At 40.1% G+C, this 25,511-nt stretch overlaps 1 protein-coding gene across 2 annotated transcripts in view; it reads right to left on the bottom strand.

Annotated features, from left to right (window-relative positions):
* The window catches only part of LOC102803423 (ral GTPase-activating protein subunit beta-like), an 86,791-nt gene that overhangs the window by 23,270 nt on the left and 38,010 nt on the right, over positions 1-25,511 (bottom strand). For both annotated transcript variants that reach the window (XM_085507811.1, XM_085507817.1), the window contains exons 7-12: positions 22,581-22,861; positions 21,183-21,325; positions 14,334-14,431; positions 13,422-13,571; positions 8,300-8,381; positions 1,157-1,212 (exon numbers count right to left, since the gene is read on the bottom strand). In XM_085507811.1, coding sequence (XP_085363937.1) covers positions 1,157-1,212; positions 8,300-8,381; positions 13,422-13,571; positions 14,334-14,431; positions 21,183-21,325; positions 22,581-22,861 — 810 coding nt within the window. The remainder of the gene's footprint in view (positions 1-1,156; positions 1,213-8,299; positions 8,382-13,421; positions 13,572-14,333; positions 14,432-21,182; positions 21,326-22,580; positions 22,862-25,511) is intronic.

Here is a 25,511-nt window from a genome sequence, read left to right as displayed (position 1 = left end):
TGTGTCATAGTGTTGAATTAAGATATCACACAATGTGTCAGAGAATTGAATCAAGATATCACACAATGTGTCAGAGTGTTGAATCAAGATATCACACAATGTATCAGAGGGTTGAATAAAGATATCACACAATGTGTCAGAGTGTTGAATCAAGATATTACACAATGTGTCAGAGTGTTGAATCAAGATATTACACAATGTGTCAGAGTGTTGAATCAAGATATTACACAATGTGTCAGAGTGTTGAATCAAGATATCACACAATGTGTCATAGCGTTGAATCAAGATATCACACAATAAGTCAGAGTGTTGAATCAAGATATTATACAATGTGTCAGAGTGTTGAATCAAGATATAACGCAATGTGTCATAGCGTTGAATCAAGATATCACACAATGTGTCAGAGGGTTGAATCAAGATATCGCACAATGTGTCAGAGTGTTGAATCAAGATATCACACCATGTGTCAGAGAATTGAATCAAGATATCACACAATGTATCAGAGTGTTGAATCAATATATCACACAGTGTGTCAGAGCGTTGAAAGCAATATGCATGATACAAGTGCAAATAGGCTAATGCCTAACATCATTAAAATCTGATGTCTGTAGAGAATTTGGTCATTTTCTGGTCACCAGTGTACATTGTTTGAATTCTAAAATGAATGCACATGGCATTCAACAGCCATGACAACATGTGACAACCTATTAGAGCATGCATCTTATTAGAGAGCAGTCAGTAACACAAGTTCTGATTGGTTGCTGATCATACAAGATTTGTAATGATTTGTTTCGGTAATTACCAATACCAGGAGTCCAATAAGTGTAATTCAATACAAAAAAAGTGTAGTAGGAAAATTACACTGATTGGCCAATGATTACAGTATATTGAAAGTGACCAGAGTCTCTATAACTGCACTTGGATTGAATCAGACATACAGGCATACTAGAAGCAAAATTCTTTTTATCATGCATTTAATTACCATACTCGTATGATTTTGCGCCCATGTTCAGCAAAGCACCCACCCATAATTTTTAGACGAGTATGGTAATAATATTACAAGACATTTTTTTTAATTATTATTAATAAATTTGAGCCAATTATTTGTATACAATTATCTACAGAATTCTTTGCAGGTATCTTTTCTTACACTTACCTAAGTTTTGTGTGGACTGACCACTTGTACCACTGTCTAGAGAGTTCAGACTCACTCTGTGTATAGAATGTAAACTATCAGTATTATTTTCGACAGCAACACTGCCAGCTACAGTACAGTTCTCGCGGAAGCTTTGGCTTCACTTCAGCGTCAGCTTCGCTTCAGCATCGCATCGTTATGGCATTGTTATGGCTTCATCGTCGCATCAATGTCGCGACATTAAAAAGTTAGGCGATTATCGCTTCACTTCATTGTGGCCTCATTATGGCGACAATGTGGCATCAGCATCACTTCATCAAACAAAGAAGTACTGTACTCATTTCCCCCAAACCTCTCGACCGCTTCCGCTTTTGGCCGATCAATTTCCGCTTTATTTTCGACCGTGCAAAAATTCGGACTACTAAAAATTTTCTGGTTTTTATAGATCACAGTTACTAGTTTAGTAACCGTGCATAGATGTCAAACAACTGTCAAAAGTTCAAATACTTTTTGTTTTAACTATCTATAATTATATGCACGCAATCTGACCCTTTGACCTAGATTTGGCTGGGATTGAATATTTTATTTTAGACAATATTCCGACGTGACGCACTGCTACAAAATGTAGTTCAACAGAAGTACAACATGGTTGTCTGGGTTTCTTTTCCTGATTGTGTCGAGTTTACGATTTGTATAATTATTCTTGTTTCCCCCCAAGCAGAAGACAAGCCAAAGGACCATGAAGCTAAATAGAATTCCCACGCATGGACGTGGACTGAGTGAAAGAAAATATTTCTAAGGCTAAAATAAAAATGACCTACTATTACACCTCTTTGTGTATTTGTCAATTTTGCATATATTTGGTATGACCGTATGATCGTAAATACCTAGAAAAATCTCGTCTTTCGTTAATAATTTCATTTGTTTGAAATATCTACCGACCGTAATTTGTTTCTCCAAACGGTCCCGACATCCGTCATTCAACACAATCAGCATTTATTTATCGCAATTCATGGGGATCATGTCCCGTAATTTGCGGGCTGTACAACCAAATAATTAAACGAGTACTATTTATTGTATTTTTGTTTCACCTCGCGAAACTACAACAGAGCGTAGAGTTGTCGCGGTTAAATAGTCGCCTTGAAATTGATGGAACTTCAACTACTAGTATCCATTTCTCACCTTGAAATAAAAAAATCGAAGAGCATCGGGGGATATATTATTAACCAGTCTTACCAATCGCTAGCTTTATTTTATTCGAATTCATAAAATTCACGAGTTTTCAACATTTGTTGGCAACTTCCGTGCTAAAATGGTTGAAAATGTGGGAATGGTCACTGATCGTGACTTAATTTTGAGAATTGGTTGTCAAATTTTACCAGACTGACGCCACCACAACCATCCAATCATATGTTGGAAATGTACGCACTTGTTTTGGAACTTTGTATCAAGATGACCGGCGACGACACCGACTCACCAGGCGGCGTACGTGTGTATTGCATGTTTTAGTATTCCGGGCATGGGGTCGAACTCGGCTAAAACTAAACGAAACACAGAAAAATACCACCGAAATGAAGAATCTGAATCTGCTCTTCTAACAGCAAATAAAATGAGCGAAAAAAGGGTAATTTTATAACAAGAACAGTTCCACTTCGTATAAAGCAAATTGTGTTGTATCAGAGCGACGATTGCATCGTGTGATTTGAATTTATCACGATTTTCCTTCCAGTCAACATGAAACTCTGTCACCTTGCCGATTGTAATGTACTTCGCAAAGTTTTTGGTGCCCAATACTCGCAACACTAAAATAATTAAACAAGATATCTTTTTAAAATGTCATTTTACTCTTGATCATATTATTTTATTCGCCTTGAATTTCAAATCGATTACATATCGAACTTCTGTACATGTTTTTGTCTACTGCCCTTCTGCATGCAAATAATGAGGTCATACTCATGTCACAATAAGTTGAAGCTGATGCCATGTTGATGCCATAAGACTGCATGTATGTAAATGGTCTCTAGATAGTAGTTGAGCGCGGTAACTGAGCGTCTCAGTTTTCATGAAGATACTAGTTGAGCGTACGCTCACTTTCAAAAGTAAGCGTGGAACCAAACAATGGAATGCTCGACTGCGCTCATTTTCAAAAGTAAGCGTGGAGACAAACCATGGAATGCTGATAATGTAATGAAAGCTACGCTCAGTTTAACATGAAGTCGATACAAGTTCGTTTCAGAGGTCCAACTTAAGTTAAAAAAATCCAATCTGGATATATCACATATTTACGTGAGGGGACGTTTCTTAAAACAGACGCAACCATATTTAATTAAATATTCACGCAGTTTGAACCCTATGACCTTGTAAGATGGACGCGTCTGGTAATGAGAGACTACGCTCACTTTTACAAGTAATAGTAGGCCTGGGAACAACAATGGAATGAGGAGTGCGTGTGTCTGATTTCAAGTAACCACAGTAGAGGGACTGTGAAGTAACCATATATTTAATAGTAATAAAGATGCAACTCTGACGTTTGTTTTGTCTTGAGTGTGTAAGCGTGGAACCAAGCAATGGAATAGAGTGTGCTCACTTTTAAAAGTAAGCGTGGGAACAAACCAGGGAATGCTGGTAATGTGATGAGAACTACGCTCAGTTTATTATGAACCATGTTTAATTAAATATTCAAGCAGTTTAACCCCTATGACATTGTAAGAAGGACGCATAAAAAAGTATTCCTTCCCGTATCAGCTTTCTGAAGATATGAGTTTAGCCATGGAGGTAAAAAGAGCGTACGCTCACTTTCAAAATTGGGCATGGAACCAAACAATTGAATGCTTGAGATAGTTTACTTGTTAATTGAAGTCTTGCGACCCAATTAACACTTCGACAGAGGTGTGACCACCTTTTCGTATTGTTTATGTGTAATCGGCGGCGTTTTATATTACAGATGGATATGTCTGTTTCCGTCACTTGTAGACAACTATCCAGTAGTGTCCCAACAAGTATGGGTGGGATGAGGAGGATTATATATATTAATAAATCTGTTTCCATGCCTGTTAGATAAATACGGTCAAACAAATATCGAGTTTTCATTAAAATATCAGCGTGACTGTGCGTAAGCCCTGATGTTTTGCCGCACGTCAAATTATCGGCTTATTTGTTGTTACAGCCAAAACAAAGTCAGCTTGGACTTTCAGTTGCGAGACAGAACAGAACAAACGCAGCCAGTGATACATTTCGAAAATAAAAATACAAAATAAACGCAATTAAAGACGCCGGCCACGCGTGTTAGAAATAAATAGAACATCAGCCTCATTCACTCGCGCCACGGTTTTTAGTAACCGTACTCGCGCAATATAATTACTAGTATTCACTGTGAGACTGCTTTTATGTTGTGTTTAAACTCATATTACTAGTCTGATGTTTAAACTTGCTCCTTCCGGAATTTTTTTTCTTTGCCAACATATTCAATATACGGAAATAGCGCTCGTATGCTGAGTGAAAGAGGCAGGTGTTACTTCTTGTCGCAACGTGTTCTATTTATTTCCAACGCACGTGGTCGGCGCCTTTGATTGCGTTTGTTGTCGAAATGTATTATCATCAGCGTTTATTTTGTCTTGTCCAACAACTAAAAGTCCAAGCTAACTTTGTCTTGGCTGTAAATCCAGAAAAAGATCATCACTGTTATAGACAAAATGCCAGTGCCTGGTGATTGTTTTTTTTTATGCGAAGTTACAACGGGTAGAATTGTTTTAATTCCAGCTGAGGTCATGAACCCAGGAATACGTTTGGGGATTGACACTGTTACGCGATGTCCAACTTTAAAAGCCAACGAATATGCCCCAAACCCTGTTGAATGAAATAAACTATTTTACAGTACCTTTTCAACAAATAGATTGATAATTGCCGTCGCCATTTTGCTGCAGTTTTAGGAAGTGTTAATAAATATTGTTTCGTCACATTTATTTTGTTATTGCACGTCATATTTTTAAGGTAAGTATACTTGACTGATGAAAATGGAAATACATGTTATCGAAAGTAAAATCGAGAAGGGGGTGTAATTATGCGAAGTACTGTATGCATGGCGTCCAACTCGAGATCATAGATAGAGAGAGTACGCCCGCCTGTGAAAGTAAGCGTGGGAAAACAATGGAATTACACATTGGGGAGTACATGCGTGACTCATTTCAAGAAACCAGAATTATTTTACGCTCACTTTTGTCGCCATTGTATGCATTGAGTTTTTGACTGCCGGGGTCGACTACCGAATACAATATAGTAATTTAGATGCAACGCTGACGTTAGTTTTGTCCCAAATGATTCGTAATTGTACGACCACGGAATGATTCACGCACGTCAAACGTATTGGCATAAATGTCACGACGTGTAACTTCGCACTGCCATTGCTGTATTGTAAATCTATGAATGTTGATTCGGACATATGAGCAAAAGGGAATGTACATTTCATTAATAAAACGTTTTTCTTGTTTGTGTTTAAACTTTCACTTCATGCAAGTGTGCGCAACAACTCGTTGTCACTGAGCGTTGTTTACAGATGCAACAAATAAAAACACTCAAGACAAAACAAACTTTAGAGTTGCATCTTTATTACTATTAAATATAATTGTTGCCGATCCTGACATTTATTTTGCGTAAATCAAAAACTTCATGTAGGTAACACTGGCGACTTTGGTTACTTGAAATCACACACACACACTCCTCATTCCATTGTTGTTCCCAGGCCTACTATTACTTGTAAAAGTGAGCGTAGTCTCTCATTACCAGACACGTCCATCTTACAAGGTCATAGGGTTCAAACTGCGTGAATATTTAATTAAATATGGTTGCGTCTGTTTTAATAAACGTCCCCCATGTAAATATGTGATATATCCAGATTGGATTTTTTAACTTAAGTTGGACCTCTGAAACGAACTTGTATCGACTTCATGTTAAACTGAGCGTGGCTTTCATTACATTATCAGCATTCCATGGTTTGTCCCCACGCTTAATTTTGAAAATGAGCGCACTCGAGCATTCCATTGTTTGCTCCACGCTTACTTTTGAAAGTGAGCGTACGCTCAACTCGTATCTTCGTGAAAACTGAGACGCTCAGTTACCGCGCTCAACTACCATCTAGAGACTCATTTACATACCTCAAGACTGCGAAGCTGAGGCCATGATGATGCCACAAAATAGCGAGGCGAACACAGCTTCAATTTTCAATGACGAGCTGATGCCACAATGATGCGATGCTGAGGCGACAATGAAGCCATGCGTAGGCGACAATGATGCCCCAAAAGCCAAAGCTTCCGCGAGAACTGTACTGTAAGTTGCTGAATTGTTGGCTATACATACACATCTGGAGAACTTTACATGACTGGAACAAGTTGGGTCAAATCAACCTCAGTAGAAGACAAAGTAATACTGAGTGTCAATAGAAGATACAATTTCCTTTCAATTGGTTTCATCACATCATATATATTGCTGTATGGCAAATTAGAAAAATTATCCAAATAACATGAAATTCAAAACTGTCAGGACATAGTTGCTGCTATGTGTCTTCTGTACAATGCTAAGATGTGCACATTTAGCTAAACAGCAGACTCTTTGATTTAATATCACATAACAATCTTCTGATGCATAGCAAATGAATCAGCAAATCAGTAGGGAAATGATTTCACAGCATGATTGTAACAAAACAATTATAGTACCAGACCTGTACATTGTTGTCTATGGAGAGTTTAATTGTAGTGTGAGACCTGTACATTGTTGTCTATGGAGAGTTTAATTGTAGTGTGAGACCTGTACATTGTTGTCTATGGAGAGTTTATTTGTAGTGCGAGACCTGTACATTGTTGTCTATGGAGAGTTTAATTGTAGTGTGAGACCTGTACATTGTTGTCTATGGAGAGTTTAATTGTAGTGTGAGACCTGTACATTGTTGTCTATGGAGAGTTTAATTGTAGTGTGAGACCTGTACATTGTTGTCTATGGAGAGTTTAATTGTAGTGTGAGACCTGTACATTGTTGTCTACGGAGAGTGTATTTGTAGTGTGAAATCTGTACATTGTTGTCTATGGAGAGTTTATTTGTAGAGCGAGACCTGTACATCATTGTCTATGGAGAGTTTAATTGTAGTGTGAGACCTGTACATTGTTGTCTATGGAGAATTTAATTGTAGTGTGAGACCTGTACATTGTTGTCTATGGAGAGTTTAATTGTAGTGTGAGACCTGTACATTGTTGTCTATGGGAAGTTTAATTGAAGTGTGAGACCTGTACATTGTTGTCTATGGAGAGTTTAATTGTAGTGTGAGATCAGTACATTGTTGTCTATGGGAAGTTTAATTGTAGTGTGAGACCTGTACATTGTTGTCTATGGAGCGTTTAATTGTAGTGTGAGACCTGTACATTGTTGTCTATGGAGAGTTTAATTGTAGTGTGAGACCAGTACATTGTTGTCTATGGAGAGTTTAATTGTAGTGTGAGACCTGTACATTGTTGTCTATGGAGAGTTTATTTGTAGTGCGAGACCTGTACATTGTTGTCTATGGAGAGTTTAATTGTAGTGTGAGACCTGTACATTGTTGTATATGGGGAGTTTAATTGTAGTGTGAGACCTGCCATGGTTGTCTATGGGAAGTTTAATTGTAGTGTGAGACCTGTACATTGTTGTATATGGGGAGTTTAATTGTAGTGTGAGACCTGTACATTGTTGTCTATGGAGAGTTTAATTGTAGTGTGAGACCTGTACATTGTTGTCTATGGAGAGTTTATTTGTAGTGCGAGACCTGTACATTGTTGTCTATGGAGAGTTTAATTGTAGTGTGAGACCTGTACATTGTTGTCTATGGAGAGTTTAATTGTAGTGTGAGACCTGTACATTGTTGTCTATGGAGAGTTTAATTGTAGTGTGAGACCTGTACATTGTTGTCTATGGAGAGTTTAATTGTAGTGTGAGACCTGTACATTGTTGTCTATGGAGAGTTTAATTGTAGTGTGAGACCTGTACATTGTTGTCTATGGAGAGTTTAATTGTAGTGTGAGACCTGTACTTTGTTGTCTATGGAGAGTTTAATAAAGGAACATAAATATGTAAATTCATACGTACATCAAAATCATGTTTACTGGGAATGTATGTAAACTGTTATTTATTACAATACAGTACCTTTCAGAGGCTTCTGAGATGTCTTGTTGCTGTTCTATGTCCTCACATAGGGCAGAATCTTGCACACAAACCAACATACCAGCTGAAGGTATAAAATAAACAAGTTAGAAAATTAAATACAATGGAGATGTTTACTGTACAATAAATTATTAAAGAAACATCTCAAGCACATGGTCAAAACTACAATATTTGCTCTATTAGAAGCAAATGGGCTTACGTAAATGACAAATACAAGTCTGAGGGAAAACTAGGCTATATATAGTCCAGACAAGTATACAATAAATACAATTTTTGGTTTATGTGCACTACTACTATTGAAGATGTACTTCTAATTGAGGAAATATGCTAAATATATTGTTTTAATTTGATGTAACCAAACATTGTATTTTACACGTTTTATACTGAACATTGCCACTACCTAGCCATGATTGAGATGAACATAACACATTGCCACTACCTAGCCATGATTGAGATGAACATAACACATTGCCACTACCTATCCATGATTGAGATGAGCATAACACATTGCCACTACCTAGCCATGATTGAGATAAACATAACACATTGCCACTACCTAGCCATGATTGAGATGAACATAACACATTGCCACTACCTATCCACGATTGAGATGAGCATAACACATTGCCACTACCTAGCCATGATTGAGATAAACATAACACATTGCCACTACCTATCCATGATTGAGATGAACACAACACATTGCCACTACCTATCCATGATTGAGATTAACATAACACATTGCCACTACCTATCCATGATTGAGATGAACATAACACATTGCCACTACCTATGCATGATTGAGATTAACATAACACATTGCCACTACCTAGCCGTGATTGAGATGAACATAACACCTTGCCACTACCTAGCCATGATTGAGATTAACATAACACATTGCCACTACCTAGCCATGATTGAGATGAACATAACACATTGCCACTACCTAGCCGTGATTGAGATGAACATAACACCTTGCCACTACCTAGCCATGATTGAGATTAACATAACACATTGCCACTACCTAGCCATGATTGAGATGAACATAACACATTGCCACTACCTAGCCATGATTGAGATTAACATAACACATTGCCACTACCTAGCCATGATTGAGATGAACATAACACATTGCCACTACCTAGCCATGATTGAGATGAACATAACACATTGCCACTACCTATCCATGATTGAGATGAACACAACACATTGCCACTATCTAGCCATGATTGAGATTAACATAACACATTGCCACTACCTAGCCATGATTGAGATGAACATAACACATTGCCACTACCTAGCCGTGATTGAGATGAACATAACACATTGCCACTACCTATGCATGATTGAGATGAACATAACACATTGCCACTACCTAGCCATGATTGAGATGAACATAACACATTGCCACTACCTAGCCATGATTGAGATGAACATAACACCTTGCCACTACCTAGCCATGATTGAGATGAACATAACACATTGCCACTACCTAGCCATGATTGAGATGAACATAACACATTGCCACTACCTATCCATGATTGAGATGAACATAACACATTGCCACTACCTAGCCGTGATTGAGATGAACATAACACATTGCCACTACCTATCCATGATTGAGATGAACATAACACATTGCCACTACCTATCCATGATTGAGATGAACATAACACCTTGCCACTACCTAGCCATGATTGAGATGAACATAACACATTGCCACTACCTATCCATGATTGAGATGAACATAACACATTGCCACTACCTAGCCATGATTGAGATGAACATAACACATTGCCACTACCTAGCCATGATTGAGATGAACATAACACATTGCCACTACCTAGCCATGATTGAGATGAACATAACACATTGCCACTACCTATCCATGATTGAGATGAACATAACACATTGCCACTACCTAGCCATGATTGAGATTAACATAACACATTGCCACTACCTAGCCATGATTGAGATGAACATAACACATTGCCACTACCTATCCATGATTGAGATGAACATAACACATTGCCACTACCTAGCCATGATTGAGATTAACATAACACATTGCCACTACCTAGCCATGATTGAGATGAACATAACACATTGCCACTACCTAGCCATGATTGAGATGAACATAACACATTGCCACTACCTATCCATGATTGAGATGAACATAACACATTGCCACTACCTATGCATGATTGAGATGAACATAACACCTTGCCACTACCTAGCCATGATTGAGATGAACATAACACATTGCCACTACCTAGCCATGATTGAGATGAACATAACACATTGCCACTACCTAGCCGTGATTGAGATGAACATAACACATTGCCACTACCTAGCCATGATTGAGATGAACATAACACCTTGCCACTACCTAGCCATGATTGAGATTAACATAACACCTTGCCACTACCTAGCCATGATTGAGATGAACATAACACCTTGCCACTACCTAGCCATGATTGAGATGAACATAACACATTGCCACTACCTAGCCATGATTGAGATGAACATAACACATTGCCACTACCTAGCCGTGATTGAGATGAACATAACACCTTGCCACTACCTATGCATGATTGAGATGAACATAACACATTGCCACTACCTAGCCATGATTGAGATGAACATAACACATTGCCACTACCTAGCCATGATTGAGATTAACATAACACATTGCCACTACCTATGCATGATTGAGATGAACATAACACATTGCCACTACCTAGCCATGATTGAGATGAACATAACACATTGCCACTACCTATCCATGATTGAGATGAGCATAACACATTGCCACTACCTAGCCATGATTGAGATAAACATAACACATTGCCACTACCTATCCATGATTGAGATGAACACAACACATTGCCACTACCTATCCATGATTGAGATTAACATAACACATTGGCACTACCTATCCATGATTGAGATGAACATAACACATTGCCACTACCTAGCCATGATTGAGATGAACATAACACATTGCCACTACCTAGCCATGATTGAGATGAACATAACACATTGCCACTACCTATCCATGATTGAGATGAACATAACACATTGCCACTACCTATGCATGATTGAGATGAACATAACACCTTGCCACTACCTAGCCATGATTGAGATGAACATAACACATTGCCACTACCTAGCCGTGATTGAGATGAACATAACACATTGCCACTACCTAGCCATGATTGAGATGAACATAACACATTGCCACTACCTAGCCATGATTGAGATGAACATAACACATTGCCACTACCTATCCATGATTGAGATGAACATAACACATTGCCACTACCTATGCATGATTGAGATGAACATAACACCTTGCCACTACCTAGCCATGATTGAGATGAACATAACACATTGCCACTACCTAGCCATGATTGAGATGAACATAACACATTGCCACTACCTAGCCGTGATTGAGATGAACATAACACATTGCCACTACCTAGCCATGATTGAGATGAACATAACACCTTGCCACTACCTAGCCATGATTGAGATTAACATAACACCTTGCCACTACGTAGCCATGATTGAGATGAACATAACACCTTGCCACTACCTAGCCATGATTGAGATGAACATAACACATTGCCACTACCTAGCCATGATTGAGATGAACATAACACATTGCCACTACCTAGCCGTGATTGAGATGAACATAACACCTTGCCACTACCTATGCATGATTGAGATGAACATAACACATTGCCACTACCTAGCCATGATTGAGATGAACATAACACATTGCCACTACCTAGCCATGATTGAGATTAACATAACACATTGCCACTACCTATGCATGATTGAGATGAACATAACACATTGCCACTACCTAGCCATGATTGAGATGAACATAACACATTGCCACTACCTATCCATGATTGAGATGAGCATAACACATTGCCACTACCTAGCCATGATTGAGATAAACATAACACATTGCCACTACCTATCCATGATTGAGATGAACACAACACATTGCCACTACCTATCCATGATTGAGATTAACATAACACATTGCCACTACCTAGCCATGATTGAGATGAACATAACACATTGCCACTACCTAGCCATGATTGAGATGAACATAACACATTGCCACTACCTAGCCATGATTGAGATGAACATAACACATTGCCACTACCTATCCATGATTGAGATGAACATAACACATTGCCACTACCTATGCATGATTGAGATGAACATAACACCTTGCCACTACCTAGCCATGATTGAGATGAACATAACACATTGCCACTACCTAGCCATGATTGAGATGAACATAACACATTGCCACTACCTAGCCGTGATTGAGATGAACATAACACATTGCCACTACCTAGCCATGATTGAGATGAACATAACACCTTGCCACTACCTAGCCATGATTGAGATTAACATAGCACCTTGCCACTACCTAGCCATGATTGAGATGAACATAACACCTTGCCACTACCTAGCCATGATTGAGATTAACATAACACATTGCCACTACCTAGCGCTGATTGAGATGAACATAACACATTGCCACTACCTAGCCATGATTGAGATGAACACAACACATTGCCACTACCTATCCACGATTGAGATGAACATAACACATTGCCACTACCTAGCCATGATTGAGATGAACATAACACCTTGCCACTACCTAGCCATGATTGAGATGAACATAACACAAACTGCTAATAAACACACTAGCAATACCAAGCATTTTGTAAATTACTTTTCAGCATCTTAGGCTGTCACCAATTTCATCGGATCACACCAGTAATCACCGTTAAAATTCAATTCTGCTAAATGCATAATACAGGTAATCAAATTGTCAAAATATGAAAATCACAGGTCACATGACCAGGTAAATTGTTTCTGATTGAATGTGTAGATCAGTTCATTGTGCATGGCCAGTAATTAAGAGTGAATAATAAAATAAAGTAGTATCAATGAAAATCAGATTGATTAAATGTCTTCCAAATTTGTAACCTAAATTCAACATGTGTACACATACAAAATAGAGCCAAGAATTTCCACCCATGACTGTTAGTTGAAGTGAGTGAATACTTACCTAATAACATTTCAGTGTTAACTGAATCTGTTTCACATTGCAATGCACTGATCAATAGGTTTACAAGTCGTAGTTTTAATGATTGGAATGTCACAGCTTTCTCCGTCTCTCCCACAGTTTTGTATAACATATCACGACCCGTTAACAGATCTGAAAAAGACATGAAAAATTAGTCTTTGCAATTTGATGAGTCTATAAAAATGATACTATCTGCTCAACTGCAAGTTTGGTTTCACAAAATTTGCATATAAGAGAAGTGAAATGAATTTAGCATAATAGACAAGTGATTTCACATAATAACAAACGACTGATTTCACATACTAATACCCGACTGATTTCACATAATAACACACAACTGATTCCACATAACACACGACTGATTTCACATAATAACACACGACTGGTTTCACATAATAACACGCGAGTGATTTCACATAACACGTGAATGGTTTCACATAATAACACACGACTGATTTCACATAATAACACACGACTGATTTCACATAATAACACACGACTGATTTCACATAATACCCGGTAACACACGACTGATTTCCCATAACACCCGACTGATTTCACATAAAAATACACAACTGATTTGACAAAAAACACCCGACTGATATCACATAATTAACACACTACTGATTTGACACAATTAACACACTAAAGATTTAATACAATTAACAGACAACTGATTTAACATAATAACACACAACTGATTTCACACAATTAACACGACTGATTTCACAAAATTAACACACAGCTGATATCACACAATTAACACGACTGATTTCACATAATTAATATTAATAACACGTAACTGATTTCACACAATTATCACACGATTGACTCCATATAATTCACACACGACTGATATCATACATTCACATACACGTACGGCCGATTCTGTACCTTGAATAGTAAGAGACTTGAAATGATTTGGTAGACAGAGCATGGACAGCAAGATGTGGATAGAAGTTCTTCTTAACTGCTGCAAAGGAACCAGAGTTCTGTAGAATAAAAAAAAGCAAATGAAGATGAACTGACAGTGCTCAAAATGAGAAACTTAGGCGAGGGTTCTCCGAATCCGCCTATTCACATAGTTCCTGCCCACCATAGACTTCGGTCAGTCAAAATGACTATTTTGAACTGTAGGCATTAATCAGCGATATTAATCAGTGACGGAGAGATATAATCCAGGTCAGGAGAAGCCCCATGACCTCAAGATTCTTTTACCCCTTACATCACGAACCCACGTGACCGAGGCCACCAGGAAGCGCCACGGGTAGCCGTCCATCACTCTGGTTCCTTTCTCTCCGCCTCGAGGATTTAGACCAACGCAAGGGAAAGAGTGGGGAGGTTCGGGGGGACCCAGAGTCTATGGTGGGTATGAACTATGTGAATAGGCGGGTTCGGAGAACCCTCGCCTAAATTCACTACGTTCAATTACCCACCATAGACTCCGGTCAGTCAAAATGACTATTTTGAACTGTAGGCAGAGTCAGACACCGATAGGTGGCGGGTTTTTCCGAGCAAACAGAAAACAAGCAGCCTGTCGGCTGAGATAGCTCCGCTGTTAGCAATGCACATGGCAATTAAAGAACAGAAGATATCATTAGAAAATGAACAAATCTGAGAGAGGTCCACATGTAGTACCTATATGTATAATATATCAAAGCAATTGGACTTGCGGTTTTCAACAAGAAGTCGAAAATATCACTTTTTACCAAAAATTACAAAAATATTCATCAAAATTAGAGAATTAAAGATATCATCATGAAATGAACAAATCTGAGAGAGGTCCACATGTAGTACCTATATATGTAATATCAAAGCAATTGGACTTGCGGTTTTCAACAAGAAGTCGAAAATATCACTTTTTACCAAAAATTACAAAAATATTCACCGAAATTAGAGAATTAAAGATATCATTACAAAATGAACAAATCTGAGAGAGGTCCACATGTAGTACCTATATATGTAATATCAAAGCAATTGGACTTGCAGTTTTCAACAAGAAGTCGAAAATATCACTTTTTACCAAAAATTACAAAAATATTCACCAAAATTAGAGAATTAAAGATATCATTACAAAATGAACAAATCTGAGAGAGGTCGACATGTAGTACCTATATATGTAAATATCAAAGCAATTGGACTTGCGGTTTTCAACAAGAAGTCGAAAATATCACTTTTTACCAAAAATGACAAAAATATTCACCAAAATTAGAGAATTAAAGATATCATTACAAAATAAACAAATCTGAGAGAGGTCCACATGTAGTACCTATATATGTAATATCAAAGCAATTGGACTTGCGGTTTTCAACAAGAAGTCGAAAATATCACTTTTTACTAAAAATGACAAAAATATTCACCAAAATTAGAGAATTGAAGATATCATCATGAAATGAACAAATCTGAGAGAGGTCTACCCAAGGTACATATACACCAAGTATCAAAGCATTCAGGCTTGTAGTTTTCAAGAAGAAGTCGAAAAAGTAAAACATTGACACGGACGACGACGACGGACAATCACTCATATGATAAGCTCCGCTCGACAAAGTCGACAGCGGAGCTAAAAAGGAGAACGGTGAAAGACTTTTCCCCAGTCCGGGATGAAAACAAACCCAAAAACCTAAGTTAAGACCCAAGAAGGGTGGTGTCTTACCTTGCCTGTGCTGTCCCCGAAGCAAGAAGCCAATGCTGCTGTGGTGACAGGGTTCGGTGTGTCCGAGAAAGCTAGACCCAAGCCGAATTCGGGGGTGATAAGCTTGAAGTAGGACCAAAAAAGTTCGCATGAGGGCGTAGGTCAACAGAAGCGAAACCTGGGAGCTTCCAGGAAGTGCTAGTGGAACAGACAATCTGCCCGGAAAATGCTGAGACTGACTTATCGCCAATGCGCAATCGCAGTTAGCAATCGCACGGACCTCATGTTCTCGTACTTGGTGTCTCTGCAAGGTCTGTGTTGAGGAGGATAGTGTATTATAGACCTCCAGTACAGTTGCAGTAATCCACATGGAGATGGAAGTCGGGGAAGCCGGCTTATCCTGTATGCCAGGGCCGTAACACAAAAACATGTGTTTGGTTCCCTGTCTAGAAAACCTGGTACGGTTCTCGTAGCAACTCAGCGCTCAGACCGGGCAGAGAAGCAATTCCTCCTGATCCTCCGGACTGACAATATTTGCCAGCCGGGGGATGACGATCGGTTGAGGATCGTGTCCTGGGATTTGGTTCTTGGCAAGAAACCCGATTCGTGTCTTGAGTACAACTTGATCGTCCATAAAAGTGGCACAACCGTCCGCGAAGGACAGTGCACGCCTAGCTCTGACCGGTGCCTACCTGAGACGAGGGCCAGTAGGAAGACTATTTTCCACATAAAAAATTTGAGTGGTGCTGATTGGAGGGGCTCAAAGGGCGGTCTGCTTAGAGCAGACAACACAGCCAATGAGTCCCAGTTGGGCGGCTCTTCTGTATGGGGTCTTGGCGTCTGGAAAGCAGCAAATAGTCTCCTAATAACAGGACAATCAGCTAGTCTTGTTCCCGTACGTTCTGAGTGGTGGGGGACAAGACCAACCTGTAGCCAACGCTCGCTGCGTAGGACAAACCCACTTCGTCAAACAGGTGAACGAAGGAGCCTGCTACCTGGCCAATAGAGGGATGGTATGGATCAATCTCCCTTCCGCTACACCAATCAGTGTATGCTTGCAGCCTAGAAATGTAGACCGCGTAGGTGGAATCCCTGTTTGCCCTGGCCAGGACATTGGCAGCCCGCTCAGATAAGGCTTTCGTATGTGCGGGTCTACTGAGAGCCTCTATGCGTGTAAGTGATACCTGCTGGGCTCGTTGGTAGTGCGCCGTCTGTTTGGGACGGCAGGTCAAGGTCTTCAACTAGCATTTCCAACAGAAGTAGAAACTAGGCCTTGCTTGGCCAATTAGGTGCAACCCATGATAATATGCGGGTGTGCACCTGTCGAAGTTTTCTCCGGTGCCAGGTGAACTAGCGGGAAGGGAGGAAAGGCGTACACAACTAAGTGGGTCCACGGGGCTAGCAAAGCGACCCTGGCCCAGGCTCCTGGAGTCAGCAGGAATGTTACATACGTCGGGAGCTTGGCGTTCCGGGGTGCGGCAAAACGGTCCAACCTTGGAACGTCCCACGGCCAAAACAGCCTAGAGGCTACCCACTGGGGTATCAGCTATTCCGTGTTCTGGAGACGGAGCCGCCCAGAAAGGGTGTTGCCAGACTGTTCCTCACCCCTGGAAGGTGGTGTGTGGTTAGCTCCACATTGTATTCCAGGCACCAAAGGAGGATTTTGCTCTGCAAGGACTGACAACGATGGGGAATGCGTCCCCCCTCCTTCTTGAAGGAGACCACCGCTGCGTTGCCTGTGCGGAGCAGGACTCTGTGGTCTCGAACTACGGGTAGAAAGCGTGGTAGTGCTAAGTACACTGCTCTCAGTTCGAGCCGGTTGATATGGTAGTCCCGAAACTAATGCGGGGGCCATATCCTTGGGCTTGTTGGCCCAATAGATGCGCTCCCCAACCCTAGAGGGAGGTATCTGTTACCAGAGTCATACCTGCGGCGAGCGGGCCCAAGGGGCTCCCCTGTCCGAGGTTGGCCAGTGACGACCACCAGGGCAGGGCTTCCTTCACTTGGTCCGAGATCGAAAGTTATACCGGGCGGCTGCGTAGTGCAGCCCGACCCTTTGAACCAAGGTCATCATTTCAATGATCCGTATTAGTTCACGGAGGGACACCGAGGGAATGCTGACTAGGCATTCGGCTAGGCTGCTTAGCGCTAAGCAATACGCTTGAAATAGCTAAGCCAAGCTTACTTCTGTGTCAAAACTCCATGCCCAGGGACACCAACTGCACGTTGGGTCGCGGTGGGACTTGTCGATTTACTAATGAGCCCAACTGGTGAAGTAAATCCCATGTTAGCCTGACGCGTTTGGCTATTACCCTGGGTACGGATTGAGATGTACAGACATCTGGTGAAGCAGCAGCACTACCTGTTTCATCACTCTGGTGAACACATAGGGCGCTGTGCCTAACCCGAACAGGGGGCACCCGAAATTCGAATACTTGGCCCAGCTGGGCGATTCGAAGGAGATGGCAACTCGCTGGGTGCATCGGTACGTGCAGGTAGGCCCCGCTTAAGTCTAGCGGGGCTAGCCAGTCAAAACGGTGGATGGAGAGAAGAACCCTGAATGGTCTCTCCATGTGGAACCGATCGAGGAGCAAGTACTGATTCAGTCTGCCTAGGTCCAAAACTGGACGCCTGCCACTTGTAGATTTGGTACTACGAACACATTTGGGTAGAAGCCTGGCCTTAGTTCCGGTTGATGTACCCTGTGTATGGCGTCTTTCCCCAGAAAACTGCTAATTCCTGTCTGATTGCTTCCGCCTTGCGGGAGTCCCCTGGCAGTGCCCAACAGGGGAGACACTGACGGGGGGAAATGGAGATTTCAGCGGTATCCCGTAAACGAATGTCACCACCTGGAAAGGTCCAGGGATCGGTCACCCGCCGTCTCCAAACCGGACTACACCGGCGCAATCTGTGTACGACAGGGATATGTGGCCATGTGTTCGGCAGTTGCGGGGGGGGGGGTGTCTCCCTTCCCCCATGAGGTGAGTTCCCCAAGGCCATTCACCGAACACGTGCTTGTACATTATGGCTCACCAAGTCATACAGATGGAAGACTCTGAGGGACCACCCGGAGTATCGGCTGTATCCGACGCGAGCGAACTGCATCTCCTTTCACTTTAAATATGTGACAGGGAGCGTGTTCAACTGTGCGTCTCATGACAGGGTCGGTTTCCTCTGGGGACGCCCATGGATCGGTAAGAAAGGAGTCAAAACCCACAGCGGGGACCAGACACAAGGAAAAATTCGTTACCGTTGTACCGTTACTGCGTGACGAACCCTAGCTGGCTGAAAGTAGGGGGGGTCATCGTGTGCCCTGCCCTGAAAGCCCTGCCCAGAGATCGGAGACTTGGCTGCCAGCACCCTGTTGGCATTCAGTGCCCGAGGATCCAGAGAAGGACCGGTGCAATTAGCCTGAGCCTCGGCCACCCCCCAAAATCGTGGGAGAGCCGTGCCTGGGAACGGGGTTTCCCCGGAAGAGACGTGTTTGAATGCAAACATGCTTTCGTGTCTCTTCCTGCTTGCCCACCGAGGGGACACAGTGGAGACAGCTCGCTCCGACTGCATCTGATCTACCCGGCCTGCCAGGGACGCAATTGCCAACTCCCTCAACTCGGAGGCAAACCCGGCGCCGTGCGAGGAAGGGTCCACAAAGAGACCCGCAACGGGCCCCATAGGAGGAAAGCCTCCAGGAGCACAGCCTCGCTGCAGCCGGTAAAATCGGGTAAAACACCGCCTGAAAAAACAGACTGTGAAGATGCCCTCCGATCAGCGGGGGAGACCGAGAAAAATATCGGTACCTCCGCCGTCGGGCCTCTTACTCGACATCCCGGTACAAGAAGTACCCGTAACCGAGCGTGAGGACTTTCCACTCATGCAAAACACGCAACTCACTTTAACCGAAAGAAAATCTCAGGCCTCAGAACTCCAGTGAAAAAAAAAAAAAACACGCTTTCACGCAAAAACCCCGAAACCCGCACGTAGCTAAGACAAAATATCTCGGATGCGGTTTCTATGCTGGTAAATTCTGAATATAACCACTGCACAGTTGACTCGAAACACGAGGAGACCGGAAAGAAAACGGCAGCGTGCCCTGGTGCTGTCATCTATATATTGCTAAATACATTGAAAAATAAAAGACGACATGCATGAGGGAAACGAATTACAGTTGTAAAAGGTGCCGCCCTGATGACCAACTGGTTACGTAGTGGCGCCGGATTTTAATTTCTTTGTTGTGAAAAATACTACACACAAAGGGGAAAATGACACGAGGGTAAAAATGACAAGGAAAACTTATCCTACCAGCTTAAATGTCGGATGCCGTGCAGCGGCAACAACCCAAGCTATAAATCCGGACAGGAAAAAAAAGCAGGCGATCCAGCAGAGCTCGCTAGATTTCATCTCCACTCGAGGCGAAGAAAAAATAAGAGTGATGGACGGCTACCCGTTGCGCTGCCAGGTGGCCTCGATCACGTGGGTTCGTGACGTAAGAGGTAAAAGAATCTTGAGGTCATGGGGCTTCCCCTGACCTGGATTCTATCTCTCCGTCACCGGCAGAATCGCTGATTAATGCCTACAGTTCAAAATAGTCATTTTGACTGACCGGAGTCTATGGTGGGTAATTGAACGTAGTGAATAATCATTTTCTCAAGTTTTCAGTGCCTTCTATCATTGTTTTTTGTTAATTATAGAGAGTACATTTCATGAAAAATAATTATCGCAGATGGAATCCACATTAATTCAACATTTGGACAGGTTGAAGATAAAAGTGCTGTCCATTGGACAGGTTGAAGATAAAAGTGCTGTCCATTGGACAGGTTGAAGATAAAAGTGCTGTCCATTGGACAGGTTGAAGATAAAAGTGCTGTCCATTGAACAGGTTGAAGATAAAAGTGCTGTCCATTGGACAGGTTGAAGATAAATGTGCTGTCCATTGAACAGGTTGAAGATAAAAGTGCTGTCCATTGGACAGGTTGAAGATAAAAGAACCAGTTCCAATCGATGATGTACCTATCCCTAATGATAAATTAAAACATTATTCGAAATAATTAATTCTTGGTCACTACAATTGTGTACAATATATTCAGGAACAACAAAGTTTGTGCAGTACTCACTTAAACCTGAGATCCCTTTCAGGTAAAACCATTTCTAGTGCGGATATCATTTCAGGAATCAATATCTGGACTCCTTTCAGATCAATCCTCAGAAGGTCTGCTGAATTCACAATAATACTGCACAAAACGTGACCACTCATATGCTGCAAAATACACATATACATACATATAAAACATTTCACCTTTTCTTAAATGATAGGAATGCAATATCTCATTATGCTTACTGTGAGATGCATTTAGATGCATTATTGCCGATTCGCTCCGCTAGGATTGCCCTTATAATCACTTTTGTCATTTTGTGTGTGTGATTTCCAGTCTTTTCACGTATTAATGCGATTTTTATGGCCCACCGTTGCCATAGCAACAGCTCAAAAACTGATTTTTGGATAGCTTTGCACCAAACGTATCTTCCCCTACAAATTTAGGATAAAACACTTCAGACATAGCTCATTCTACTCAGCTTGAGTGCGGGCACAAAGTTACTATTTGAATTTTTATATCTTTTTTCATTACCAAGACATTTTACCCCAAAGTTGGGGTAACTTTTTACCAGCAACAGCTTTTAACTCCTCTGTGATTTTTTTGACTCGGCTGATTTTGTTCATACTTCACAGGTAAGTCGTACCGTCACTCATAAGAAAAAATCCTGGCCCACCACTGCCATTGCAACATCAAAAAACTTATTTTTGAATACTTTCGGCCCAAATGTATTACCTCCTACCAATTTTGTAATAGCAGTGTTCAAATGATCATGCTTTTTATTTTGGCTACGTTGCACACTGGTGGGAGATCACCGACGCCGACATTGTTACACTGTATCAACGTAATCCCAACGCAACTTTGAATGAACTGTAAATGCTGCTTTCATTCCAGAAAATACTATCGCAAAACGGTTGGATATAATAAATGTAACAGCAGAATAAGTCCTAGTAATAAACTAAGTGACTTCTAAAGACTGAATTGTTTTTGCGAACTTTGTATACGGGGCCCATTTAGTTAATAAACCGACATTAGCTTCACGTTTATGTCACACCATGGAAACAGCCAAAAACATGTTGCTTATTTTTGAGCGGAGCGGAGCGCCAACCAGCCTACCGGATTGTATAATTATCATACTACTAGCACCTCAAGAACCAGTTACTAAATTTAAAAGAGTCTCAATATGCGATTGGACGTACAGGGTTATTTTTTAGTTCAACTTTTTACATAATGATTTGCATATTAATTAGGTACACTAATTTTACTCAAAACCAGGTAATTCTCAATGATCACTATGAAACATAACTGTCATATACAATATTTAAAAATGATCGAATGTACAGTTTGCTTAAATATTAATTATTCAATTAGTATCTGCCAATCATGACAGCAATCAATGTTATCATATGTAGTACAAACCTCATCATTCCTAAGGCCTTCAATTAGTGTAGTATAGAATCGTGACAAATAAACTGGAAGAATCTCTTCTGAAGATTTCTGACTGCAGAAAATTCTACACAAAGTACCAGAGGCTTCAGCACGTCCTGCATCGTAAGTCTCAGGAGCATCATCTAAGTAAGGATTGGATGATATTGTGGGATTGGAGCCATCAGGTTGCATTGACATTCTTCTGATATCAGTAGTAAAACTGGCGGTTCTACGTGACTCATTACCAATACTAAACCTCCTTGCCGGCAAACCTAGTAGACAAGTAAAACACAAAAATAACACGCAATTATTTAGATATGCAAGTCAAAGTTACTTAAAATTTCAAACAAAACACAATTCATGTTTTTACAACAGGTGGTTTTTACTAGGTGGCCACATTACTGAGTGCAGCTTGTCATTTTATAACAAGTCATTTATGAGCCCATTTGCCTCAGTTTTTTTACAAACTAAATACACACAATTGTATGTTATCCCCAGAGACATCACACAAAGTTATGTATATGCATACTGACATGTTATAAATTATATTTTGTTCAAATTCATTATGTGAATGAATGAGAAACACATTTTCCTATATTTTACAAACATTTTGTAAACTTTCAAAAATAATATGCCTATAACACGGAATCAACAAGTGCAATGCAAAACTGAATTTGGAATAGAATGACCTGCGACTGAACATATTTAATTTATCTGTGAAACATTTGGATTAATTATCCCCTCTATTTTTAAATGTTAATATAGGAGATGTGACCAGATCTCTTTGGTGTGTCTGCGAGCACGTAATTGGGAAGGTGAGGAGGTGGAAAATTATTTAAACTATCATTTAAGTTTTATAAACTTATGTCATGAAATTAGTGTACTACAAGTTGAAACTGTAGTCACTAATCACAAGTAAGAAGAAACTCACTACTTAAAAACAGAGATGTAATCATTCAGCATAAAGACTCGCAACAAAATTCTATTATAAATCTTTCCACCAAAACAACAGTTTATGTAGTACCCCAAAAAACCTACTAATTAGTTAAACTAATAGTTTGCCAGGTATTTACGCAAAACCAGCCAGCAAAGTTCATGAACTTACACCTTTAATATATCCACAATCTTGGCTTCCAAGGCAAGGCGAAAAACTGAACATCTTAAGACTATAAGGCACTGACTCGCTACCCAGGGTGTAGTGATCATCATTTTTGAAAGCAAAGTCCATCAACAGACTTTGTAAAAGTGAAATCACAATGCATGGTGCAGGGGGCTCTATCTAGAAACACTAATGAGATTGACCTTTATTCAACGGATATCATGTATATCTGCTCAAGTAGAAGCAATACTTTGGTGTATATTTATTAAAAGCAATGCATCTTGCCAAAATCACATTTCACCTGACGCATGTAGACTTTTGGCAATAGAGACAAGCTTACGGTAATAACAAATACAGATGACATATTAAGTCAGCCATAGCTGTACAGTGTACAATCAACAATAAATAGGTTTGACTATTCTAACAGTATTTTATCAGTATTGGGAAAGCTTCCAATCCATGTTCAATGATTCCATCAATCCCAACAGGCATTGTATTGATTGCAGGCTCTCATCACATTCAAAAATGTTAAAATTATAACCCAGACGATCCAGGAGAAAAACAATCTGATGCAAAATGAGCTAACTCTCTGATTCAACCCAAGCAAATGTATTTTCTAGTGTTTTTGGATTACTAGTACCAGTAATACAGCAAACTATGCTATACAGTTAAAAGAAATATTGATCAGAAGCTGAGCACCCTCAGATGTGGTCATATATTCTGGATTAAATATTTGAAATAGGATAATTGTTCTAAATGTTTCATAGAATAATTAAATCTGTTAAACTAAATGTGACATAAAATCAGCCTAAAACTGCATACTCCTCCTGATTGCAAGTGAATCAAGATCTCAGTGTAACCATCTCAAAAATAGACATTCAAACACATTGACACCAATATATTATGTAATATAGCATGTGAAAATACTTTGGTTATAAAATTATTGTGTTAAAAAGTGCTAATATGCATTAATAAACATTAATTGCATAAAGAACATGTTATGTTTACAGTACATCAATAAGATTACAAATATTGAAACAGTTCACAGATTGCTTGAAAAAATATGTGGTTGGTAAGCAACAGCGATTTAAAACATGCATAACGGCAGTATGCAAATTTCATAAAGAACTGAAAATCTGAAATGTATGGAACTGAGACAACTCAAAAAATGACAAATTGCAAAATATATCAAGTCTATTTAGATAAACATCATTCTAGAAAGTGTTTTTTTTTCTTGTGCATGACTGTCAATGAATTGATGTTCATCACACTTTTAGGATATTTTAAAGCAGCTGCAGTCAATTTTAAAACAAACTATAAACTTGTCAACATCTGACGGGATCTCATCGTGTAATCAAAGAGTAAATATTGCATTTTGGTTATGAAATTTTACTATATTTATGATTTATCACAAATAAAGTATAGTTTAGTACTTACATAAAGAAGACATGCAATCACACACACTGGGTGGTAAGTTGGTTGCAGGGCTGGTAAGGGTGTATACAGGCAAGAAAGACAAGGAAAGACAAGGAAAACCAAGAAATGTTCGGCAAAGCAGGAAAGCAGACTGAGACAATAGTGAGCAGCATACAATGGAAGGAAGCAACAACAGATGAGGTAACAGCAAGCCATACAGTATAGGTTATCACCTGTCATTCAGCAAATGATTTGGTTTAGTTTTTGTTAAAAGGTTGTTGTTTTTTTTTGGAAAGATTGAAGTGGCCATATGTAGTTGATGAAAGGTCTAAAAGCAGAAAGGTAGAAAGAAGAGGTGAAGTAATTGAGTTTATACCCACCACCACCGGCAGCACGACCACCACCAG

Source organism: Saccoglossus kowalevskii, chromosome 2 (genome assembly GCF_978046115.1).
Source record: "Saccoglossus kowalevskii chromosome 2, keSacKowa6.1, whole genome shotgun sequence".
Lineage (NCBI taxonomy): Eukaryota > Metazoa > Hemichordata > Enteropneusta > Harrimaniidae > Saccoglossus > Saccoglossus kowalevskii.
Note: the sequence above shows the minus strand (reverse complement) of the source record. Positions and strands in the feature narration are given on the sequence as shown.